Source organism: Diadema antillarum, unplaced genomic scaffold, assembly GCF_040938485.1.
Source record: "Diadema antillarum isolate AM-2024a unplaced genomic scaffold, OU_Dant_1.0 seq00000840_RagTag, whole genome shotgun sequence".
Taxonomy (NCBI): domain Eukaryota; kingdom Metazoa; phylum Echinodermata; class Echinoidea; order Diadematoida; family Diadematidae; genus Diadema; species Diadema antillarum.
Window position 1 is genome coordinate 137,671 of NW_027271716.1, and position 16,081 is coordinate 153,751.

Below are 16,081 nucleotides of genomic sequence, written 5' to 3' on the forward strand. Positions count from 1 at the left end.
ATTTAGTATGCAGACTGTGCAGTACAACATACAATGTACATGTACCATAAAGATTGATAATCTTATTGTAGTCAGTGTCGCTCAATATGTGAAACTGTAATAGCAATATCATACAATACTGCACTGCAAGCATCAAATTGGCAGGGCTTGCCATTAGCAGGGCCACCAAAACTTTATGTTGGACCACCAAAGAGGTTATCTTTTGGTGGCACGATTGGGCAGCTACTACCGTATTCAAGATGATGTCTTTAATATCCTTTCACTTCAGGCCACCACATTTCTTTTTGGGGCCACCAAATTTCATAATTCAAAGATTTTAGAGGCCCAAATGGGCCACCAAAGAAAAGAGTTAATGTCAAGCCCTGACTGGTAATTTGCATTTTTATTGAATGATACAGTGGAAACTCAGTATAACGAAATCCTTGGGACCAAGACAATTTGTACTTTATATCATATATTTTGTTACATCGGTAGTCAATAAACAATGCAAAACAAAGTCATAAAGTCACTAGGACCTGAGAAATTAGTTTGTTATAATTATATCAGGTACATGTATTTTGTTAAATCAGATCTTTATCAAGTTTCCACAGTACAATATGTACTGCTAGTGAGATTCATGAAGCATACACCAGTGCTGGAGATGACTGTGACGTCTACAAAAGTGTGTATACCAACATTTGCTGGTCATGTGTACATCACTGGCAACAGGTGGCTTTGCTCATCACATCCAAGTCCCACAGACCAGCACTAGATTCATAAATAATCAAATGCAACGTCTAAATTGGTATTGACTCTGCACAGATGTTCGCTGCACATGCGGCATGCACACAACAGAGGTCATTTCAATGTAGGAATCGAGTAGCTGTTACTCCAACACACATGTAGTATGTAATCAATTTTATTGGAGGATGCAAATTTAATACTAAGCCCACTGCGCACTAACACAGAGCAGATTTTTGCACTGAATCCCATGTTGCTACAAGACCCATTGATAAAAGGAGACTAAACCAGGGAAAATTATTTTACTAAAAATATTTTTTTTCACACTTCTTATCAAGAGTATAGAGCATTACAGAGTTTATTGTACAGCTATATTTCTTCGATGCATTTTGACCAGAATTATCCAACCTTACCAGAATAAAAAACTTTGTGAAATAAAAAAATCTTTACGCACTATTTAAAAAAAAAACGGCACACATTAACATGACAAAATGAAACAAGCAAACAAACAGTTACTGTTTCTTGCACGGCAGTTAATTTGGCATTTCACTGGATACTTCTGTATTTAACACTGGCAATAACAGCTGTAAATCTGCAGCAGTTGAACCCGACAATTTTGAACACATGATGACAAAGTCTGGGGTTTTTACAATATTGCATTTGTGACACTGCCTGTTAATTAAGAATAGCCACTTCCCACACCTTACAAGACTTTCTGGAATACATCATAAACTAAGCTTTGACATAGCTCTTCTTTACTACTTGATTCTAAAGGGAATAAAAATGTATGCAGTCCAGGTACGATGTATCTACCACATTGTGGCAGACATCTATCCAATCACCTGCTCTCTTCCTCAGGCATAACATCTACACTGCGTCTGATCCTATTGCTCGTATCAGCAGCATTCCTCCCCTCTCTCGTATCACCATCTCCATTTCCACCGCCCTCCTTCGCCTGCCCTCCGTCCCCCTCCTGCTGCCTTTCCTGCTGCAGTTCATGGTGGAGGGTGCCTTCGGCATGTCCCCTGTGCACTTCTAGTTGCAATTGCTGCGCCTGCTGCTGCTGAGCCTCACGGAGTATGTCCTGGGGGAGATCGGTGGGACATGGGAACGTTCCGATGCCGAAGGGCTGCAGATGGTAGACCAGGTACTCCAGGTTGTAAAGCGCAGCGGGCGGCACGTAATGAAACGTCACAGAGTAGTCTGAGCAGCAACCTTCATAACCCTGCAGGAAAGACGGAAGACACAGAAAGCAGACACTTCACGGTATGCAGGATTGCACCTAGCTATAAAAGTGATTTTACCCTTGCAAGAGCAAACATGTTTCTATCTCATCTAGCATGCCACACTATCACGATCCTCCTAGAAATTGTTTAATTTTATTGTGACATACGTTTGGTCTCTAAACAAGGCTTCCTGAGAGTGACATACAAAAATGTCAAAATACAGTGTCCCAAATTTAATCTGGGGGAATTTGGGGAAAGAAAGTTTTTTGTTTAAATGCAGGATTCCATATCAATTCTGAATTTTGAAAATCACAGCACAAGAAGTCCAGTATGATACGATGGGAACCATACTACAGGCTAATAACATCAGACCAAGATGATAAAAAGAAACAAAAAAGCAACAATTTCAGGAGCACACCAGTGTATTCTGCCTTTTTTTTAGGGTACAAAACCCACATACTGCATGTGGCTGGAGTGAATGCTGCAATGTCAGTCGAACACATCAGCCAAGTTTGAGGAAAATAGCCTGTTAAACTGATAGAGCTCTACATGTACATGTGTGTTAAAGGGATGGTACCGAAAACATGTACATCTTGTACACCATACATGTATGTATAGTCTGTACGTACACTGTAGTCTGGGTCAAGTTGGGGATTTATATTTTAGCTTTATGCATAATAATTGGAAGCTACTTACTGACAATTAATGAGAATAATAGCAGGTTTTTTACATAACATATTTCACACTTGTTAAGTACATGTATATCAATCATCTTGATGCGTTTGACAGACTATTATTACCCGGTCACTGGATACATTATTTCCAACTAGCACTGACAGTGCTCACTCTCCACTCCCTGGGGAGCATTCCAGCAAAGTCACAGCCATTTTACAGGCGCGCACATGCTTATCAACCAACATAAGCTCTCTCATTCTACCGGGTACCCATTTATACTCCTCTGGTGGAGAGCAGCAATGTGAACAAAGTGCCTTGCTGAAGGGCAAACATGTCGGGCTTTGCATGGGCTCTACACACCCACAAACCACACCCACAAACCATACCATACTCATATTGTTCACAGACGAGCGTTCTTATCCACTCAGCCGCGACACCTCCTTTTGTGAATTTTGTGAGTGGGGTGCTATTCATGAATTTAACAACACATGAAAATATCAACTCTGATCCCATGAATACGTCGTACACGCATTCATATTATTCTCCGTTCAGTACTGTACTCCACATACATGTAATTTGCAAATTTTAACCACTCACGAATTGTCATGAAAAACCAATTTTCATAAAATTGGTTTAGAAGTTCTAAACAAAGTGGTCCTAATAACTGTGGGTCCAAATTTTTATTAGGACCACTTTGTTTTACATTTTTGGATTGCTATCTCAGCTATTTCATTTCGGTTTTACTCCCATCTAACTTGGAGACTGGCAAAATCTGGGGTCATGGTCAAAATTATGCTGTGAAAAGAAACCAGATTCCCTGCGTGGAGTTTCATTGAACTTACAGTACAATAACCTTGATTCTCACCAATTAAAATGCAACGGTTGAGCACTGTCCAGAGCAATTGAACAATTCACATGTATACACATGCACATGTACAACTGGTACACTGTACCTTCTGCATTCAGGCTATAAACTTTTACATGTAGTCAGGCCTTATTCCAGCATTCTTCATGAGTATATTGATTGACAGAAGGCACTCAGCTGAATGGGTATTGATCAACATGCCAGCTACACCTTCATTTTCCGGAGGCAATTTCTCATCAATGTTTGTATAGCAGAACTGCAAGCAGAAACCTGCAATACACCAGGTGCAAGGGAGTCCATATAGCGTCCCATTTATGAGACAAAAGAGAAAATGAAAAAAAAAATGAATAGTATGGTCCCATCTGGCACGAAACAAAAAAAGAAAAGAAAAGAAAAGAAAAAAAGGTCTCCTTTGCTTTGAAATAATACAAACTTTGTTGTAAGCTAATATTATTCTAATGATTTTTATACTGACTTTAGCCTTACAGCTGCTGTATGTGTTGTGTGTACAGGTACAATTCAGGACCTGCATGGTCACAATGTGCACTACAGGTACAGTAGATGGTACAGCATTAAAATTGAGCAACTATTTTGATAAGTATACATTATGTGCATAATGCATGATATTTACAAGTACATGAAGGTGATATTCACCTGATTTGTATCACAGCACGTTAACATTATTCGGGAAAGAAGGTTTGTTGATGTAAGGTAAGCTCATCAAAGACTTGTGAGATCATTACATCATCTAATTTACATACTGAATGATTTCTATGATTGCAACCACTATCACTGTTTGATAGTGATGGTGGTTGCAATCATAGAAATCATACAAGATTGTCACATTGAAAATGCATTTCCAGGTTGTTTCATGTACAACACCTATCGGTCATTCAACTAGACAAACATGTTTACGGGTAGGGATAACGAGACAAAAAGTGCGAGTGAGTGAGCGAGAGAGAAAGCGAGAGTGAGAGAGAGAAAGTGCTAGGACAGGTGTAAATGTTTTACAAGTCGCGCCATCGATGACCGAGAGGAGTTCATTTATTTGTGCATGTCAATTAATGTAGAAAGAAAAGACAGGAAATAGCTCCAGTTCCGGGAGAGTGCGGTATAGGTGTTTTCGTTCAAGTCCTTTTAGTTGTATCAAATATTCCAAATGCCTCGAAAAGGAGTGTCGTAGTCGAGTAGCAATTTAACAGTAGAGTTGGATCTTTTCGTGGCAGACACCATTTTGATTTCACCGAGAGAACATTGACTTAGCTCCGTGATGGCAGAAAACCAACCTGCCACACCCAGGCGCCAGTTGGCAAGATAATTTTGTGTCTAAGCCCAATTTCGTTTGCGGCCAGGAGCCGTCCGTCCACCTTACCGTCAGCCTGTATACTGGCTGATTCGAGTTCAGATTTTGTTTGCTGCCAGAAGGCGTATTCCAACAGCCTTTGCAGCCTTCCAGTAGCCAAGAAGAAGAGGCATTTTGGTTATATTACACCGGTCATTGGTAAGTTAAATTGCGATTTGATTTCTGCTTTGTCGTGTAAAAGGATGTGAATGTGTTTCAGGGCACCACATATAGCCCCGGAGAACCCCGTGAATAAGTGATAAAGTATATTATAATGGTGTACAGTTTTTGAAAACGATGCGGTGATGTTTGATAAGCTATGCACTGTTATATTTCCAATGTTTGAAACATTTCATTATGTGAATTTTGTATGTTAATTGGATAATAATGCAGTTCTCAAATTTTCACTGTGATGTCAGGATTTTGAGCTGATAATGTTTTTGTGTGTGTGGTTAGAACACACCCCATTGGTATATGTTGCATTTAAATAATTTTGTAGATGGCGCCGAGGCCGAGGTCGAATCTACTCCCAGGCCGACGCATTCGCAGCGGAGCGACTGTGCCCGCCCCTCGCTAGGGAGAACTTTTGACGCCAATGAATACGGAACGCGGGTCCCTCGCGAGACTTTGGAGCTGGAACAGCAACCTCGCATACAAGGACGCTCCACCCACGAATCAGTTATGTTCTGGAAGCGAATAGTTTGACAATTAAGGTGACTCTGTGGACAACGCAGGTGAGCGATGAACCTGGCGGGTGCATGACACCCTGTTGATATGATTGGTTATGACGAGGAAGTGTCGCCGAAGTAGAGAGGTGAAGGTCATGTTAAATTGGTAAAAGGATGAATATGATGTGCACATAATTCGAATGTTGGTATTTATACACTCCATGATAGTTGCGGGTTAACACAGAACCCGGATGTAAACGGAAGCAGTGTAATTGAAGGCAAGTGTTATAACCGCGGTAAACCGTCGTGCGTGCAGGCTGGTCATCTCAGGATCAGCACTACGGTGGTGTGAACCATATAGTGTTGCGCTTGATAGCAGATAGTGTATTGTCAAGGATAACGAATTAATAGTGAAGCTGTTATAATTATTCTGAAGAAGTGTCAAGCCAAAAGTACAGGTGGAACCGGACCAAGACAGGGTCCCGTTCACATGGTTGTCGAATATAAGAGTATTGTAATTTAATTTATCTCACTCAGAATTTTGATTTTGCATTTTATGTTGGTCACAACTCCTTGATTTCAGTCTTGTAAATATTCTACAAATGGTTTATTAAATTGTACATTAAAGTGAATGGCACGAGTGTGATTGAGTATTATTTAAGTCCGCCCATGTGACAAAGATACATTGTATGTGCACAAAACATTCAAAATTCCTGAACTTCATGACTTCTTGCCCCCCCCCCCCCCCCATAAAAAATACACCTGTACAGTACAGATTGCCATAAATTTCACTACAAAGGAAAGGAATGTGGACTTTCAAAGTTCACAACCCTGTTTATTTTATGATATCATAAAATTTACCGAATGATCCATACACTAGTACTGTATGTGTGTATACAGGTACTTATGTACATGTATGAAATATTTGTTCTGTTTTTACTTTTAGAAGCCAACTTGCCTCATTAGTTTGTACACACACACACACACACACACAGAAACAAACAAAAATCCTGACAATCACATGTGTTGTCTTATCAATTTGGCAGTTGTTAACAACCCTCTTCTGAAGAAAAATGGAACAAAACAAGACAGAAAAAGTAATCACTGCACTTCTAGAATGCTAATTGCAATTAAATAAGTCCTGTAAAAATTATAAATATGCTGCAAAAGATTTTTCTATGAGTTGCACTTTTAATTTGGCAGTGATCAAAGAGATTTGCAAGGGGCTATGACATCATTTTAGATGCGATGACATTACTTTCTATAGGCTATGACATCATGGCCTTTGATAGCATGTCGCTGCAACAAATATCACTTAATTGCAACTTTTAACAATAATTCATAAATTTGTTTTTCCATGAGCGAGTTTAGATGTGAGTTCAGCCACTTCTTGAACAAGTTTGATTTAACTTTTAAATAGTTCATTACATCCGACTTAAAGGTGCATAGTCCCGGTAGTGTAGAGGGCACTGTTGATGATACTGCCGATCACCGTCAGCATTGATACGAAGATTACGGTAGTTGAGCTGTCATCAAGAGTAAAGTGCGTAGATGTTGCTAAGTAACGTTGCCTTCGTTGTCTTCTCTGCGCAACGTGCAGTCTGTAGTAACGCCAGGGTACGTGCATATTTGTGCTTCTTATTATGACATCACAAAAGAAGTTTGCTAAAGCTGTCATCCCCCTCAACCGAATCATGAGCCGAACTGTGATTGGACCACTGACTACAGTGTCACGAGTGAATCGGACTTCTTCGGACTCGGGGAAGTGGGCCAAAGCGTAAGCACTAAAGAGGAGTTGATAGTGTAGGTCTCTATAGGAAACTTGCGCCGTGCGCCCGTGTACGCATTTGACTTAAACACCGGGACCATGCACCTTTAAAGTTTAGAGTAACGCTTTTAATACAATGTAAGTGTCTGCCTCTCTCAGCCTAAGTACGGTTGCAGCTTCTTCTTCTGATTCAATGCTCTCAGATATATCCCAAGGATTTTCTTGTGTTTTTATGCCATACAACAAGCAGTAACCTTGAAGATTAAGTTTTGACTTTTTATGAGATCTCATAAAACACTATCAGCAGTGACTGATTGGAGGTACTCTGCAAATTACATGGAATGTCTAGACAAGTTGTGATAGTGAAATGAGAGCTATCATAAATCTTTATCTAGTATCTCTTCGGCAAGTCCTATGCAGTAAGCTGTAACTACAATTTATATCTCTGGAGAGACTTTTTTGTGTGTTCAAAATGGGATCTCAGAACTAAAAAAACAAATAAAAATGAAAATCTCATGAGATTTAAATGCTGTTAATGGTAAGGAATTTGATCAAAGGATTTGATAAATTATTCTATGACTTTCAAGATTTAAATATTTCAAATTGAATCTCCTTTATAACTTTCTCAGGAGTCAAAGGAGAAGGAGAGTTAAAAGAATACATCAGAATATTAAAAGAAACCTCTGCATGAAAACTCACCTACACCTTATCTTTTTATGATTCTCGGGCCGGATTTCATAGTGCAAACAGTATTCCTTTTTTTTTTTGCAATCTATTTATGGAACATGCAGGCGGTCTTTCCAACACCGGCATGGGGTGCTGGGATAACAATTCAGGCAGACAGATGGTAATATTTATCATCCAACCTAAAAACATTAAAATGTCTCCAGCATCTTTCAGGGTGGAGGCATGATACAAGTGAAAAAAAAAAAAAATCAAGGTTCTGTTACCTCATGTGGTGGGTAGAATAAGTACTGCCAGTACCAAAATTTCTTAGGGAGGCCGTCTGGGTTGAGATGAGCCTCGGGTTGGAAAGGATGGAATCGGTTCCTCTCCAGTGCATCTCTTGAATCTCCTGCAGGCACCTGGGCATTCTCAAAGCACTTCCCAATCTCGACATCCTCTGCCCCACCCACGTAGTCGATGGACTTGCACTTCCTTGGATCCTTAAAGGCAACCTCAACAAGCTTCTTCACGGCGGCTCTGCTGGCAACGTAGCCGCCCCCTCCACTCATGTAGCCCTGCTTGACGTAGGGCTTGAACTTGTGCCCGAAATAGACGGGCGTGTCTATGCTGTACGCCGACAAGAAGTACCGCAGATTCTCCACTATGACGAAGGTGTCATCGTCGGCCTTCAAGAACCAGTCGTACTCATCCAGTATGTGGTCGTAGATGTACTGGAATGCCGAACGAGTTTTCTGCCATAAGTAGTTCCTTCCCTCTTGGGTATTCACCTTTACTACAGGGACCAGGTCAGATGACTCTGAAGATATGAAGATGATTTTATTGCATCTCTTGCCCCAGGTGGCGTGGATGTGGACAGCCTTCTTTTCAATGTTTGCAGGGCCAGTCATTACCCAGCACAGCACACGCACCTTGTTGTACAGAATTTTGGAGATGGCATCTTGACCTAATACGGGGAAAAAGGGGGAAGAAAGTTATCAGGGCACCTGGTTCAAGAAATTTTAGCTGACTGAATCAGGGGTCGCACTTAACTTTTCTTTTAACTAGCCAGGCGGACTACTTAGAATCAATTTTGACACTGAAGCAATATTTTGGCTAGCCAGACGGACTAGTTACTTCAGAATTTTATGATTTTCAGCTAGTCCGACACGATTTTGGGTGGCCAATGGCCAGCGGACCATCGCCAATTTCGAACCCTGCTGTTTGATGGTCACATCAATTGTTACTTTTTATTTCTACATGTCTGAAGTTTAATAGAAAATTCAATGGCACAGGACAGAGATTTATTTTAAACATACATTTTAATATACATGTAGGCATAGGCAATACCCCTGAACTGTCGGTAAACACATTTACACTATCTTCAGATTAGCAGTTTGACGTTACAATTCAGAATGTGTCTTCGAAGATGAAAAATTGCCAGATTATGATGCAGTTCTCCTTCTTCTTCTTTTACGGAATTTGAACCTCATTCGCCGTTTTTTTCTTTGTCGTCCGCTTGGTAGGAATGTGTTCGGGGAAATGTGGGTATGAATTGTGATTGTGGTGCTAGGACAAGATTTGACCGAAAGATCGGTCAGTATCTGTTCGTCGGGGAATGTTCCGCGGAGGCTGCGTCTGGCTTCAGGACAGCGTTAATGACAAAAATATAAAAGAGTCCTCCGGACAGACGGATCTTTCTGTCTAGGACAAGATGTGAAAGACGTCCATTACAAAAACCGTGTCCGGAATTATGATGCGATTTTTCACCGCGAAAAAGGACAACTTTTTGGAGAGGGGTAATTTTAGACCATATTTGAAGCCTATTTTTACGAAAATCGGAGTGAATAATTTCGTAATTTTACTGAATTCGTAATTTTCAGGACTTTGTGAATAACAGGTGATACTTTTGGCCGAAATTTCATCCTCCAAGTACAAAATTCAGAGCCACGAAAAAAAAAAAAAAGAGTTCGGTGATACGATCAAGAACTCTCCTTCGCCATTCGCTTCGACGTTTTCGAGGCCTGTAATAGTACTGTAATACTGTAATAGTCATGCTACTATTGCTAATAGTAATACACCACACAAAATCACACGCATGGGACATGACCGGTATGTCGACTTCTTTAACATCAGCCAGCCCGTCCGTCGCGTTGTATATTGATTTAACAACAACCCTGGCAAAATCTGATGAATTAGAACAATCAACCGTATACCTATGAACAGAAGATTATATAAAATGCTACCAAAAGCATCATACATACCAAGAAAATTGTGTTCGTGGTGCTGCTCAAATTGTTTTCGCTCGCTCTCGAGCACACGGTTCGTATCATCCACAACAATATGTTCGCCTTGCTGGAACTGAAATCCATCAGACGATGAAAATCTCTCCTTTTGGAGATTTATTGACGGAATGTAGCTATCCACACTAGAAAACTTCACGAGAACGTATGTTATACACCCTCCGAAGAATAAACCGAAGCAAAAATTCCAAATGAAGGCTCGAGGTTTCGCAGGACTACTCGCCATGATTTTTCTCACTGTGTATCCATGTCTGATCTACACCGTTTTTCTCTTGTAACATACAGTAATTGAACAGCAGTGTCGGTAGTTGCGATGTTCAGTCTACACACACTGCATATATCACGCACGTATCCGGCACTGCCTCCTGTACTGTATCTGCTGCTGTATCATGCACACTCGATTACTACAGTGTACATTCTTGTATGTGCGGGTGAAGGGGTGGGTGGGGTGTTTTGAAGGGGAGGGCAGAGCTGTTCCGGCTCAAAAAAAAAAAAAAAAAAAAAAAAAAAACGCATGGAGGAGGGGGTAGAGACCACGAGCATTTCGAGTACTAGTACTTAAAGCGACCCCGATTCATTCATCAGAGGCGCAGTGCACATAATTAATATGTTGAGAAACGATGTGGTAACAGGGTCGGTGGAACGTTTTCTCGTTTTGTCTATGTGTCTGTCTGTTTGTAGTTTTTTTATTTTTACTGTTTTATGGTGGAACCAGATTACCAGTGTGTACTGTAGCAGAGACTCCAACCCAAAGCACCTTCAGATCTGGAGATTCTCCCGCCTGAAACCCCTAGCAAACGGGAGACTCCAACTTGATGTGTGCGAAGCGCGAAGTTCCTAGGGTTCTAGATGCTCTCTTGTGCTATCTAAGGCTTATTTTTTCAACACACGATAGAAATAAGTAAGGAATCCTTTCCAACGGGAGACAAAGAGCCAGGGCGGGAGAAATTAAATCTCAAACGGGAGAACGGGAGATTTTGCAAAAATGGGTCTTCGGCGGGAGATCTCCCGTCGAAAACGGGAGAGTTGGAGTCTCTGCTGTAGGCCTATGCATCTGTGGGAGGGGGAAGGGGGTGTAGCACCGGTACCCTCCCTGCAATTTGCCCTGTATTTTTCCGCGCCACTATGTGTGGTGTGAATGCGTGCTGCTGGTTGTTTCAGAAATATTATCACCAAGTGTCGGCTTTTTATCAGCAGATCAGTGTGTCAACGGTAACCTTTTTTTTTTTTAATTCCTCCTTGGGGAGGTACAGTTTCATTTAGGGCCTATACTTCTGACACAAAGCGCCTATCATAGTTATGTTGGCCGATCCACTTCCCGGATCCACTTTAAAAAGAATAAATAAAGTAAGATGAACAAAAACAAAACAAAAAACAGAATAAATTAAAAAAACCAAAAAAAAAAAAAACCCAAAAAAAGAAACAAAACAAATCTTAAATCTCTCTATAGCATGCATAACAATGCACTTTAATTACATGAGGAGGGAAGCAAATAGATAATAATATATCTTAATTTTTTAGTCTTTTTTTGGGGGGGGGGGGTGCTCTAAAGTGTTGTGCTTCATTCCAGAAAAGAAGTATTTGTATAGCTATAGCCTTCTAATAAAAATAAACAAAACAGAGTATAAATGATAAACGAACATTAGGTGATTGAAGAGGAAACGCTCTAGGGCAGAAAAAAAAAACAAGATGAGGAAAAGGGGAAGAAATAAGAAAAAATGCGTTATTCATATATATACTGTGCCATCATCCTTTAACTCAATCATACTGTTCCAAATGAATTGCAGCAGCTTGATGCGTGAACAAGAACGTACCTCCTCGATTTGATCACTAGTCTTTCCATCGAGCTTCGGCAGAAGTCACTTTATAGACCTGCTCTGATATTGATCTAGTGGGTTCATTACCATTGAAGGCGAGGAGGAATAATAGGGGCAGATGGCAGGAATTCCGTAAAGAGGGGGTGCATGCCTTTACAAAATTAGAGGGGGATGCACGAGCCCCCCCCCCCTCCATTTTTTTCTTTTTGTTTCTTTTGTTTTAACAAAAAATAAAAAATAAAGAGGGGACGCGCCCCCGGTGCACCCCGAGCCCCCACCCCCCCCCCCCCCCCCCCCCCCGGAGTCGTCACTGAGTAATGAAATATTGTCTGGTGGAAGTCAAGAACCCCGTTCATGATGCGTACACAATGATCTGTAGGCAAACATTTTCTCCTAGGTTTGAACTTATTGAAGAACAAAGCCAAACAAAACTAACTTCTAAAGGAACAACTTGACTTTCGTTTCCTTCTTTCTTTTCCCAGCTGGTCGAAATCTGCCACATATCTTGACTATGCTTGTACATGCTTACAAGGGGCAAGCTTTGTTTGTGTAGTGTGTATCTAACGTTTCCTATTGGTCTATACACAGTACATGCTGCCTATACTGTTTCGGGTAACAATGTACCGCAATCTGCAATAGCGTTGAGAAATTGAGAAACCCATGCTTGGTTATTAATCTCTTCCCTTCGCTCAATGTAAATAAAGAAAGTCAGCGGAACCGGGGTGCTGCATTGGTGTGCTGAGATCCCCTCCCCCTACTTTGGGGAGTCTGCAAAGAAAAAAAAAGGCGAGAAAAAAAATTGGGAAGAAAATCTCAACACACTTTTCCCAATGTTCCGTCCAGATACATTTCTCATCTGAACGTGAGGGAGGGGACCACAAACCCCCCCCCCCCACGCCACCCCCCCCCCCAAAAAAAAAAGAAGCTACTCGGCCCTTTGATACAGTAATTTGGAGGGGGGAAGGTGCGCGGCCCGTGGGGAGAGGCGGGCCGGGGGGGGGGGGGGGGTGTCGGGAAGAGCTGGTTAGCGAGGAGGGGGCGGGTTCTTCACCACAGTTGGTTCCCCGTGGCTCAGGGAGGTGAGATGTGACGAAACCTCCTCCCTGCGTACGCGTATGCATGATATGCTGATTGATCAAGGATCGTACCGTAAACTCAATCGTCATTTCAGCCACTTTGTGTACGCATACGTGGATGGCCTGTTTTAATACGGCCGGGTGTCTCCTTCAGGAATGCAGTGCTATTGCATGGGACTGGTCAGAAATGTGGTACAACTGTAAGTAACATGTGATGATGGCTTCCACAGAGCCCACTGAGTTGTTTACATAGTTTTCATTTACAGTGATGAATAGTAGTCCCGGCCCTGTTCATGTTGTCTATGTTTACCTACTGAGTACTGTTTTATCAGTCCCACTCGTGCGTCTAGATGTCGGAGTCCGTGCACCCATTTTATATAGATAACTGTCTCGTCTTTTAGTTTTAGATTTCTAGTCTAGTATTGGCAATTTTTTACTTGGTTGTTTGCATTGCAATTGATTAAAATTAGGTTTGGCAGAGATTGACATTAATTTTGAACTATGATGCACTTCTTTTAGGGTTTCTTCTTGTGCACATGCACAACTGTGTGATTTGTCATGTTTGTAGGATCTAGATCTACCGGTAGATTAGATCACATTAGACCACTGCACAGCAGAGAGAGGGCCCTAGGCTATGTAACTTTACTGCACTTTAAATTGTAGCGTGTTAGAGGTGTTTTTACCTATTCTATGGACACCTATGGATGATTCTGAATGCAGGCTGAGCCTCTATATTCAGATCCAGGTTTGATCCTTCTTGAAATGAGCTGGGTCATGGCCAGGCCAGGTGAAGTGGCGTCAAACTTACTTTTGATTTGCACAATGACTAGATGCCATGACTGTTCAAGGAAATCGAGCCTTTACCATCAACTGGAGACACTGCTGTGATTTTTTTTTTTAAATCAATTTGAATATCATGCATTCATTTCATGACTTATTAACTTACATTCTATATCACTTGTGATGGATGAACGAGCATAATATTGGGTACAAATATTAACAAATGATAATGTGTGAACATTTTTACAGTTTCTGAGTAAACATTTATGTGTCCTAATTTCTCTCTGTGTCCAAGTATGTACATATACTTTAGTGTGACTAAATCTCTGCCAGTATATCAATAGTAAATGTTTTATTGAATTGAATTTATGAGGTTTTAAAGGGAACATAAACCCCAAGAGCAATGTGGATAGAGTGAAAGCAGCAACATAACCTAGTAGAACATATCAGTGAAAGTTTTGAGGAAAATCGGACAATCGATGCAAAAGTTATGAATTTTTAAAATTTTGGTGTTGGAACCGCTGGATGAGGAGACTGCTATAGGTGATGACGTATGAGTGGACAACAATATAAAGAAAACATTAATAGAGAAAATTTCCCAAAAATTCATTTTTCATGAAAATTACAAATTCCATCAACTTGATACTGACATATGTTAAGGGTAGCAATTATCCCCATTGCTTTCTGAAAGTGATTAGTCAAGTGCTCTTTCATAATGCTAGAAAAGTGAATTTTTGTGGAATTTTCTTTATATTTTCTTTGTATTGTTGTCCTCTCATACGTCATAACCTCTCGTAGCCTCCTCATCCAGCTGTTCCAACACCAAAATGTTAGAAATTCAGTTCGACTTTTATACATACATACATGTTTTCAATTTGGTAGCTTACACTTTACACGTAGTGTATGTAGCTACTGATGATGACAAAATCTAGCAAGCCAAATGTTCACATTTATTTAACTCCTTGCACCATTATCACAGTTTGCTGTATGTGCATAAAAATTTCCACATTTATAATGAAAAATGCCATGTTTACTGTGCAACTACAATATAAACTGACAAATTTGTTACCTGTCCCACTGAATTTTTTTTTTCTCCTCACAAAATGCAGGATGACTCAGTGGAGAGGAGGAGGAACTCTGGCTTGACATACAGAGCAGACAATCAACCATCACCATGGAGATTAGAAACATTATGTCACTGGCCCTAGGACTTGTTGCCGGGGTGATGTTTGGCATTGTCTACAGCAAGTACGAGGACTATTCCACCTTCCATGACGTACGAATTCAATCAGTCGCTCAGCAGCACGTGGAAGGAAATAGAAGGGACAACATAAGAGGACTGTTGCGTTTCCATGGCAACAATGCCACAGTCGGTAAGAAGGAGAATCTTGCAGCCAGCAAGCTGCTGGAGTATGCAGTGGGGGGCAAAAGTTTTTACCTGAAATTTGATAGTCTGGATGGCATGCCCGCCAAATCAGCAGCAGACTTGCAGAAAGATTCACAGTTGGCAACCATCTCTGAGTGGCAGACGTTTGACCCTCTACATGATGCAGATATGTTAAAATCTTTAATGTCTGTCTTTTGCGTAATACCAATTGGAACATCCAGTGTACCTCAGCATGGTAAAGCAGCATCGCAGTCATGGACAAAGCACTGTAACGACTACATTATGCTCAGTAGTGTAGACAACGAGCTGTATAAAGTCAAAAACATTGGGGTGGCAGATAAACATGTGAGTCCGTGGGAACGTACGAAGAGGGTCCTTGCATATGCCCTTGAGCACCATCCGAACCATGACTGGTATGTGAAAGTGGAGCACGATACATTTTTGGTCCTTGAGAACTTCCGCTACATGATCCTGGCGCACCGCACCGGAGTGCCGGGTTTCGCCGGACATGTCATTCAGACGAACGACGCGCATGGGTCGGTGATCGCGCTGAGCAAGCTGGGGCTCTCGAAGGCAGTGACAGTGTTCCCAAACTGCAATGGTCTTTTCGGGGGCCAGGAGGATTATAAAGAACTTGAGGCATGTCTGAAGAAAGTCGGGATCAAAGCCAGCACAGATGCCCGCGATGGACAAGGGGTGAACCAATTCCAGATGGTTCAAGCCAAACCAAATTTACCCCTTAATGCTCACAAAACAGTAGATTGGTCCTGGCGTTCCATAGTTAACCCTGA

At 41.3% G+C, this 16,081-nt stretch overlaps 1 protein-coding gene across 1 annotated transcript; it reads right to left on the reverse strand.

Annotated features, from left to right (window-relative positions):
• Positions 1 to 1,558: 1,558 nt before the first annotated feature.
• LOC139740209 (glycoprotein-N-acetylgalactosamine 3-beta-galactosyltransferase 1-like) lies at positions 1,559 to 10,480 on the reverse strand. Its single transcript, XM_071650794.1, has 3 exons — positions 10,192 to 10,480; positions 8,215 to 8,894; positions 1,559 to 1,945 (listed from the first exon to the last, which is right to left on the reverse strand). Exons 1-3 carry the CDS (start codon positions 10,454 to 10,456, stop codon positions 1,559 to 1,561), a joined length of 1,332 nt encoding a protein of 443 aa, XP_071506895.1. The 5' UTR covers positions 10,457 to 10,480.
• Positions 10,481 to 16,081: the final 5,601 nt, after the last annotated feature.